We start from the raw sequence: 10943 nt of genomic DNA on the forward strand, positions 1-10943 counted from the left end.
CAGCACGGCACAAATCGAGGGGGAGGAAGGATGAGCAGCACCACATGAGATTGTGATTGACAGCAATAAAACTCTCCTGCCACTGACTGGTTGTTTCTAGCACTGGGAGAAGGCAGAGGAAATAGATTTTTCACAGATGACAGTCTTAACAAATATGTGAAAAAATATATTTATATAAAAGTTACATACTGCAGCTTTAATTTCACTCAGGAGCGGACAGATCAGGAGGGACGTGTTTTAGAGCTGCTGCTGATTGACTCATCTGTTGTTAAGTGGTAAAAGGTACAAGGGACAAGTAAATATATGAATATGTTGGTATTTCTTTCCTTCATTCATCAAATACTAGAAAAGGAGGCAAACAGTAGTCTGTAGCTAAGCTAATTATGCTAAATGGTTGATAATCTCACAGTCTACTCACCTCTCGAGAAGAAAAACTGGGTTATAAATTAACACTCTTGCCTTTTTCTCTCTCTCCCTCTCTTTTTTTTTGAAAACCGCCTTTATAACTTTTCTTAGCAGCATAGTAACTGCCACAATCGTTCGTGCCTTCCACTGACTGCTGCTAACAGCGTCACTGTTTAGCGCTCCAAGCAGGAACGAACCATTTAACCCAGATAGGGGGTTCAGGGCAAATGTGGATGTGTGTTTTTGTTCTGGGAGTGGGAACATTACATTTTTGCTTCTAAAAACAATCTTTGAAAGTACAATAGGATTAAATAAATGATTGGTATTGTCGTGAAAACTGGTATGAGAATGTGAGATCTGTCCAGGTGCATGCAGAAAACGGAATAAAGGCCTGAGAAATAACAGTAAATCTTGTATATTAATTTAATGATGATTAAGAGTAACAAGTATAAAATAATAATACACATGTCAAAGAAGGAATGTCTGTAATGTATAATCAAAATATATGTTCTGTATTTTTGATCAGTTAATGTTATAATGCATTATGGAAATTTAGGTTTGTACTTTTGAGTTAACAGTAAGATCTTGATTGTTGTATAATCATTGATTATTAAAGATTAGAGATAATGAGTGAGAAAGAAACATACTGAAGTAATAAGTTGATAAAGTAACACATTGATTATGTTTTGTGATGAAAGAAAGACTTAAGAATGGAGAAACAGAATAAACTGTGTTGCGATGAGTACACTGAGCAGGACGAGGGTGCGGCAGAAACAGATGGCCAGGGGAAAATTGATTATGAATTACAGATGGCCAGTGGGAAAAAGGGAAGTACCGGAAAGTTGCTGTAATGAGGTATAAGTGAGTTATAGGGGAGTTGGGGAAGGTTGGGACTTTCCACACGCAGTGGGACGGTTCTAAAGTCACGCAGGGGGACGGTTCTGAAGTCACGCAGCCCTGCCCCGTAGACCGCCCTGGGTTGAGAGGGCATAAAAAGTTGACGACAGGGGAGGAAAGGGGTACTTCGTGCGCGGCGCAGAAGAGGAGCCAACAAGAGGACGCAGGCTAAAGATCAGCAGAGGACCACACCCCGGGACCAAGGGAAGCTCCAAGACTTCACGCCGCCAAGAAGGGACGAGTTCCACCAGCCACCGACCCTGGTTCCTGATCCGACCAACTCCTCTGCCTCTACCCAACGCTCTCCACTCTACTGCAGCCGACTTGGAGAAGAGATGGAGGTCATTCTTTCTTTTGAAATCCTCCACCTGCACTTCTGTAAGTCCCTCAGTATCATGTGGGAGCTCTCAAACACAAAAACACACACTCAATCAACTCACCACGCTCAAGCACCAGCTGTGGCAGTCTGTTGATGGTATCCATAGCAACTGTCCTCTTCTGGTCCCGGTCCTTTTCATCCAGGTGACTGAGAAGGGACGATATGAAGGGATAATTAAAGCTGGTCCCTCTGTTGCTGACGGCCAGCTGCGGTTGAAGCTGCTGCAGCTGATGATCATGATAGTGATGCTGCTGATGATGAAGATGATAAACTTGATGAAGGTGTGATAAGTCATTGGGGGCATGGCCTGAGTGCCGGTTGGCGAGTCCATTCATCTCCCCAACTCCGCTCCCTCGAGCCGACCCGGCCCCTTTCTGGCAGACGCAAGAGCAGCGGAGACGTAGGCGAGTCCAAGCGCTCCAGCGTAACAGCCGGCGCCATGCCTTCCGACCGAGGTGGGCCAGGTAGCGGATGATCTCCTCATAGCAACTCCCTGGCTGACTGTCGCTGGCCAGTGTGGAAGCTGATTGGTGGAGCTGCCGGGCGCGCTGCTCTGATTTCATTAAGGCATGTTCTCTCTGTTTTGTTTCAGAAAACTGGGTGGCGATGACAACCAGGCACAGGTTGATCATAAAGAAGGAGCCAACCTGCACAGTAAAAAAAACTGTGTTAATTTAACACCCACTAGGGCTCTAGTGATACAATAACCTCACAATATGATACGGTACACAATATTCTGCTCACTATACAATATATATCACGATATTCGGTAGACTCTCATTATGCAAATGATTGCACTTATTTTTTTCTTTTGGACATCCTGCGCTTGCATTTTGGACCTTGAGTCACAGAAAAACAAAAAAACAGATTTCGAAAATGTTTTCATTGTGAAACCCTCACAATGTTTCACAACATGAAATGTGAGAACAACAGGTCATATCTGCCTGTTGTCCAGTCTGGATGTATGGTTACTCTGCTGTTGGATCCTGTTGCTACCAGTAGCAGAGCCTTAGCCTTCTACTCAATCTCTGTGCTGCCAGGATTTTTGGACTTTGTTCTCATCATTAAAACAATCATTTTCTTCATTCAACTTGGGTCCTCGGCGTCTGCCTCACCACCTCAAACCGCATTTCATGACAGAAAGAGAGGGAAGACATGCAGAGCAAAGGTCATAAGGTCAGAATTGAACCTGCGTCAACCACGTCGAGGACTACAGTCTCCTCATATTTGCTGTGCTCTACCCCTGCACCACCTGGTTGGTACAGAATCTGTCCCTGATGAAGCTTGAGTCATGACATCAGATGTAGGATATGAAAGTGGCTGATGCAGGTTGGCTGCAGAACGCTCACCAATTGAAGCAATTAAATTAAGTTGGTTCTACTCTATTAATTTTTCAGAGTACAGGATCTTTGAAAAACAAAAATATGTTAAAGCATACATTTAAAATAATTTAAATAATTTAAATTCAAGCTGTATTTTAAGTGATAATGTCATTTTGGGTATATATATATATTTTTTAGTTTGGAACAACTTAAACATTTGAGTTTACTTTCTGTAGAATTAAGTAAAAGATTTGAATTATTTATTAGAAAAAATGAGATGGATAAACTTAATGAATTGAGTTGGTCAGGCATGGGATATAAAAATGGCATTGAACTCAATTGTTTCAAGTAAAGTCAAAGTAAAAAGATCCTTTAAGTTCGTTTAGATTTGTAAATTTTAAGTTAATTGAACACAAAAAAGCAAGTTGTCATCAAAAAATCCAAATTAGTTAAATTAGATTAATGTAAAAAAAAGAAAGAAAAGTCCATTAGATGGATGACTGCCAAAAACACTTTTTAGAGTGTAATTTGCAATGTTGGTTTTTTAAATACACACAAAGTAGAATGCACTCTGCAGCAGTTACAGAAAGGCATGGCTTAAGCAACAATTAACAATCCAATTAACACTTTCATTTAAAATTCAAATATGTCAGAAGCTACACTGACAGTGTGGTGTTAAAACAACACAAACACTTTTTATTTAACACTCCACCTAGGATATTATCACTGGTATTTTTACTGTGTGGCAAACACAGAAAACAAACATTTTGGACAAGTTTAACATTGTCAATGTGTTTGTGGTTTTCTTAGTACTTACAATGATGAGAAAAATGAAGTAGATGAAGTTATAGAAGGAGTGTGCATCCATTACATAGTACATTATGTCCACCCAGCCCTCCAGGGTAATTACCTGAAGTCAAAAGTAACAAGTTTAAGTTAAAGCATATAAAGATTTTTTTTTTTTTTTATATTTGTGAAATCTGTCATCATGTTCTGACAGTAAGAGACAAATTATGTATGAAAAGTTTGAATTCCTCCACCCCAAGATAGCATTGCTGTCTGAAGAAATGCACCACTCCAACTCCAACTTGTACCAAGCAAAACAACCAATCAGAGCAAGGCTACGGGTCTCAGTGCTGTCAATCAACAATGTGCTAATGGTGGAGAAACAACCTACAGGAAAACCGTTTATTTGTTGTCATCGGTGGCCATGCTAACTAGCCTGAGCATTCATACAATCTCTTCTAGGTGCAGCTAGCAGAGTTGAAGGGGGGGAAGGGAGATGGGGTTGTGAGCAGCGTAATACTGAGAGTGATTGACAGCACTAAGATCCCCCTCCTGACTCAAACGAGTTATTTCTAGATGGCACTGGGAACACTGGGAGATGGCAGAGAAGCCACATTTTTTTCTCAGACTGTCTGTCTTACTGTTATAGTGACAGTTTCAACAAATATCCAAAAAATATTTGTCTATAAAAGTTATATAGTGCAGCTTTAATAATAAATGACATTCAATTTCTGCAGATAGATTCTGCATAGATTTTACCTGAAATATAGCAATCCATGCATATCCAATATTATCAAAGTTAATAGCTCCTTTGTGGGGGTTTATTTCCCCTGCCTGGCACTGGTTGTAATATTGGTACCAGTTCACACATGACACTGGTCCGTCCACTGTCAGCCCTGTCTCTGAGTGGGCTTCCTCAGCCCCCAGTGAGCAGTAGGACCGACCCACACGACGACGAGGCACGTCAGAACAGCGAAGCATCCCGTTTTCCCTCTCTGTCGAGCAGATGAACGGATGGTTGTCTGTGCCTTCAGGCTGATAATAGGCATTCAAGAAGGTGATGTTGTATCTCCTGAAAAAATGGATATCATAACATTACCATATAAAACTTTTATATAACAAACTCTGCTACTATTTTTTTCAATCTTTCAAAATTGCTTTCATCTATAGCAACTTGTTCCAAGCTTTCAGAATAAGTTTTTCTATGGACTTTGGAAGCTGGTATTACACCCATTTTCTGATCATTCCTTTAAGCTGACTTTGACAGCAAAAGCCTGTAAATAATAGAAAAGTGACAAAGAGCACAATGCAATAACATGCAGCTCAATATTTTTCATTCGTGGGATTAATAGAGCCCTGCAAAAGTATTCACACAACTTTGAGTTTCATACTTATTTTCACAATGCAGCCACAAAAATGTATTTCGTTGGAATTTTATACGATAGACCAATACAATGTAATAATAATAATAATAATAATAATAATAATAATAATAATAATAATAATAATAATAATAATAATAGATTTTATTTATAATGCCCTTTATATCTTTAGATCTCAAAGGGTAGGAAACAAAAGCAAAACAGGCAATTCTAATGGATAAAAATAATTAATTAAATAAATAAGAGATTAAAACCAATATCTAAGAAAATGATCCAAACATTTTGCCAAATAGAAATGTCTTTTTTTAAAGCAGTCAGTGGATTGTGGCACCCTCAGTGTGTCAGGGAGGGTGCTCCATAGACATGGAGCGACATGGTCCTCAGGTTGGTTTTGGGGATGTGGAGAAGGTTTGAGTGGGTGGAGTGGAGTAAGCAAGTTGTGTTTTGTAGATTAAGTATTTTTTTGATATAGGTTGGGGCATTTCCTGATGCATTGGTGTTTGAGGAGGGAAATCTTGAATTAAATTGTGGTGGAAATGGGAAGTCAATGGAGAGAGTGGAGGATGGAAGTAATATGGTCATGTTTGCACATTCTCATCAGGATCCCAGCTGCAGTTTTGGAGGTACTGAAGTCTCTGCAGGAACCCTCTTACTAGGAATCCCAATGAGACAAATGGAGACAAAAGCATGGACCAGTTTTAGAGAAGAGGTAGAGTATGCTAGTGAAGTGAAATGAAAATTTTGCATGATTCTTTGCATGATATTTTTTTCTTAAATTTATAATTCTGAAAGTGTGGCATGCATTCATACTCAGCTCTGCTGGGTCAATACTTTGTAGAGGGGCATTCAAAGGATTGTCCCATATTTAATTCCCTCTATTGTTATGATTCTGGCCCGTCTGCCTGCTCTGTTTTCTTCCTCAGCTCTGACCTCTGCAATCAAGTTAATCAGGTTCACTTGCATGCTGCTGCACTGCAGCACAATCAGGTTCATGTCATCCACCGTCTGCCTGCTCTCAGGTTTTTGAAAAACTTTATTGTGAGTAGATATCTGACGTTTCCTCCTTTGTCTGACCACGATCATGACCACGTTTTTGTCTCTTGGATTTCTTGCCTGGCTCACATCAGATACTACACTGGCTTCTGTTTTCTTGACACAACCCCGTTTCTGCCTCTCAACTTCTGCCTCCTGCATTAGATTGCCTTCACGTGCCTGACCTGTTTCTGTGCCCTGACTCCTGATTCTTGTCTGACCCTCAGATAAGTTTACCTTCTTCTACCTCCCTGGTTCATCCCTTGCCTTGGCCTCTTGACCTCCAAGTTCTGATTTCCCCTGGGTTTATGACCTGCTGCCAAACCATTGTGCTACCAGTGTTGATGCTCTGGATCAATCTCCACCATCTTGCTGAGATGTTCTGTTCTCAACAACCAACACCTCTAGAGATGACGTCTCCCCCCTGCCTTCTCACTGCAACCTTGTTGGGGAACCAAGAGTGTTTCAGTTTCCCACAGCATTTTGAGAAAGTTAGTGGCTTTCCTTATTGAGCTTTTGACACCAAGAGTACAAGCCACTAACTTGTTTCTCTGTCCTCAGTGGTTCCCGGTCCGGCTGCTGGTGGTCTCCTCTCCCATACTCTTTTTCTCAATAAATCATTTGGTTTTCTATTGTGTCTGGCTCAAATTTTGGGTCCTCTGTTCTGAGCACTACATCTATATACTTTGACCAGCTTCCCTATCCACACTAAAGGATAAGAACAGGAGATGCTACGCTCAAAGAGATGTGCAGTCCTAGCTAAAAGTTTAGTTTTATTCTCATCTCACCAGAGTATCTTCTTCCATTCTTCTAGCTGTGACCTCTACATGACTTGTAAAAAACTAGACTTCTTTTGTCTTTCAGCTATGGATAAAAAAAATAAAATTTTTGTTCTATTATCTTACATGCTTATCCCTAATGGGGTCACCAGGGGTGCTAGTTCCTATCTCTAGCGGTCAACAGGTAAGAGAAGGGGTACATTTTAATTCTGTTTTTGTTCCTAGGAATACTTTAAAATGTACTATTTCATTTTCACTTCACATTTATGCACTCTGAAAAAAGGTGGTCCAACTTTTAAAAAGTAGTTAATTTGTTACAAGTAATCAGATTAGGGCTATCCAAATAAATATATCACATTTTATGTTAAGTTTGACAAACATAATTGGATTATATGTGACAAATTAACTACTTTTTTAAAATTGGAGCTTCATTCTATTTCTTCAGTGCCCTACTTTTTGTTTTATTTAAAAAAACACACAATACAATGTTGTAACATGCCAAAATGTGGAAAAAGTTTAACTCATTTGTATCCTAAAAGTCCACCATCAATTTAGATGTTTGGATGCATCCATTTAATGTTAGTTTCTAATGAAATACCAAAAGTATAGCAGCACACAAAAGATTACCGTAAGAATGATGAGTACCATCCCAAAAACACCATCCCTACTGTGAATCTTGGGGGTGGAAGCATCATGCTTTGGGAGTGTTTTTCTGCTCATGGGACAGGATGACTGCACTGTATTAAGGAGAGGATGACCGGGGATGTGAGAAAGTGAGAAAGTTTGTTTAACAATACTATTTTTAAAAACTTGACTTCATCTATTCTGCAGATTGAGCAAGATTTTACATTGATGTTTGGGGAAGCCATCTCTGCAAAGTTCCTGGAGAAGTGGCCCACTGTCCACTTCTCCAGAAAGACAAGCAGAAAGTCATCAAACAAAGCTGTGGTCTCACACAGTCTGACGACCTTGAGTACCTTCTTCACAATAGTGAAGGCTCAACAGAAGTGGAAAATGGTAAGTTGGACTGGATTATAAAGAAAGTGTTTAATGTAACAGAATTTTAAATAAATTGGTTCATTATACATTAAGTGCAACACTTCCACTTGCCGTCACTTTTTGGTAAACTTTATTCTGGAAGTGTTGACACAGTTGCAAATAAGAACTTTTGGTAGCTTATGTTTAGTTGACTTTTTCTTCCAGGATGGGACAGTGACACGTCATCCATTTTGATCCTTGTGCACCTCATGTCACTGTCACTTCATGTTGCAAAAACCCTGTCATTAAAGCATCCAAGTCATATTGCTTTCAGTTGGCATACATTTGACTGACCATTGGACCAGGTAAAATGATGCCTTTAAATGGGGCCGTGAGACTATTCAATTACCAAGATATTAAGTGTTAAATAGGCCAAACTTCATGAAAATACAAACAACTAATTAAATTTTGTTGTTTATATAGAAGTTGGTTGTGAAATGCCAGTTTTTCATAAGACCTATAAACCTGAGTGAAGTTGGCCCCCCCACCTTCTTCAAATCAGACAAAATGGGTGTCAAACGTTTGTGCTGGTTTGTGCAGCTATCATTTTAAAGATATATAGAAATGTTTCCAGAGGTCATCCAAGGTCAACCAGCCCCCCCACCTTCTTCAAATCAGACAAAATGGGTGTCAATCAACTCGGCTACGTTTGTGCTGGTTTGTGCAGAATTCTTTTTTGTGTGGGCTGCTTTGACTTTGAAGATATTTTAAAAAAAGTTTCTAGAGGTAATCAGAGGTCAATGATCACCTGTTCATGGGGAAACTGGGAATTTCATTTAAATTATAAGTTGCTAACCTATGAACATGAATAATTTAATTTTAACCTGGAAGAAATTCAATTCAAACTAGCTCTTATTTAAAATGAACAGGTAGGTACAACCATAGACATAATATAAGAATAGATGCCTCATGATTTAGGGCGGCCATCTTGGAGCGGTCCACCGCTCCACTCAGCGCTATATGTTTAGCAGGCACAATAATAGATCAGCGCATGTAATCGATCATAACACGCTGTTTTGTTGCTGAAGACCTTATTCAAACATCTATCAAAGCTACATTTATAAACAATTGTATTTTTTACGTATTTTTTTATTTCCATTGGTACATAGTTCAGCATATTTAAATATGCTTAGTGGGGAAAACAATAGAATAGGAATAGAATATTCTGATATTGATGTATGATGAGCATATTACAAACCACACAGCCGTTCATAATTTATTTAATAAATTATTTAGTAATAGTATATATGTATATAAAAATATATGTAATGTAAATAAATAATGATTAATACTAAATAATATATATTAGATCAATGTTTATATGCATATAAAAACTTGTATATATCTATATATATACATCTAAACATGTACAGTCTAATATTCGTCCAGCCGATGAGTTCTAGCTTCAGAGAGATTCAGCAGCTGAGATCGAGTCCAAAATCCGATGTGAGATTCGTCCGTGCTGCAGTGAATCTGTCTCTCTTTATAGATTCTCCCTCTTCTTTCTCACATCGTGTCTTTATGAAACCTTCAAAACAAAAACGGAAGATTTTGGATGTATCTTATGTTTGATAGAGTGAAAGAATTACAATACTCTTTACCACCTGTGTAAACTTTGCTGGTGAATGTTATAACACATAATATTAGTTTTATGATATGTTACATTTTTTAATTTGTAATATAGGCTCTTGTGTCAGATAATCTTAGTAAATGTTAGAGAATAATTAATTTTTTTAGATTTACAGAATCTCAGTTATCCTTCATACCGGCTGAACCCGTATTACACCAAGCWCTGTAGCTAATATTAGCTGGTATCTCGCCGGTGGACATAAATACAGTAAARTAATATTCTAATCACAATATATACACAATAATATGTCCATCTTACTTGTGAAATGTTGTCTGTGGAGCCTCACATCAATAGTCCATCGATCAGAACAACAATATCCATCAGTGCTGAGGCATCTTCTGCTGTTTTAGTTGAGCAAAGTAGGAGGACGACCTCTCCAAGATGGCCACCGTATTTCCTGCACCAGAGCAGCCAATGCGGGGTCTACTCTTATATTATGTCTGTGGGTACAACACCTCCCAAAGCTATCTCGGTGACCTGTATTGTAGCTTCTGATCACTAGAGGGTGCTATTAGACGAACTGTACATTTGAAAAACAAAAAAATAAGAATAAAACCAAACATGTGCTTGGCATCTACTCACCCATTTTGAGCTCAATGTTATGATCAAGAGCAATCATCAACACTTCTTTTTAATASTTCATAACAGTGCATCAAGGTAGGTTTGTCCACTTGGATCTGCAGTATGCAAGGCTCATAAAAGAAATGTATTTTTACATATTTTCCAAAACTGTAGCTATTTTAGTACAGTATAAGACATCTCATCTGTGCAAAAAATAATAACAATCTGGCTTCTCCTCCAACTTCTGCTATTGTAGTCTGCAGAAATGCACCCCTCAACAACCATTCGGAGCCAGGAGATTGTGTCAAGGCTGTGTTAATGGCGGAAAAACAATGTACTGTTCTAGGAAAACAGTTTAACTGCAGTCATCACTGGCTATGCTAAATAGCCAGAACTGACAAGCAATGCTGTTGGGACAAAGTTATAACATAGGAAAGAGCAAAGGGAAGAATGACAGCAGTTTTCATAAATGACAGCGTGAACACAGTCGTGTGCAGACATTTTGGATGTCAAAAGAGTGCAAGGGTCAACTGTACATTACATGTGAAAAGGAACCAGACATGCAGTGCCCAATGGTGCTTCGGTGTGTGATGGCAAACATGGACGAATCCCTTCACACAGGGTTTTCAAAGAGACCATTATCTGGAAGACTGCGTGCAGAAGTAAAAAAAGAACTTTGTGAAGGTAGACTGCAGCCACATGTGTGGAGAGCATCACAGGCAGAAAAACTGA

The 10943-nt window shown here is 39.0% G+C and overlaps 1 protein-coding gene across 3 annotated transcripts in view; it reads right to left on the minus strand.

The window, feature by feature from the left end:
* The window catches only part of LOC103463029 (voltage-dependent T-type calcium channel subunit alpha-1H-like), a 246303-nt gene that overhangs the window by 155570 nt on the left and 79790 nt on the right, over window positions 1–10943 (minus strand). For all 3 annotated transcript variants that reach the window (XM_017304531.1, XM_017304532.1, XM_017304529.1), the window contains exons 7-9: window positions 4549–4861; window positions 3821–3913; window positions 1743–2328 (exon numbers count right to left, since the gene is read on the minus strand). In XM_017304531.1, coding sequence (XP_017160020.1) covers window positions 1743–2328; window positions 3821–3913; window positions 4549–4861 — 992 coding nt within the window. The remainder of the gene's footprint in view (window positions 1–1742; window positions 2329–3820; window positions 3914–4548; window positions 4862–10943) is intronic.

This window comes from Poecilia reticulata, linkage group LG1, assembly GCF_000633615.1.
Source record: "Poecilia reticulata strain Guanapo linkage group LG1, Guppy_female_1.0+MT, whole genome shotgun sequence".
Classification (NCBI taxonomy): Eukaryota; Metazoa; Chordata; class Actinopteri; order Cyprinodontiformes; family Poeciliidae; genus Poecilia; species Poecilia reticulata.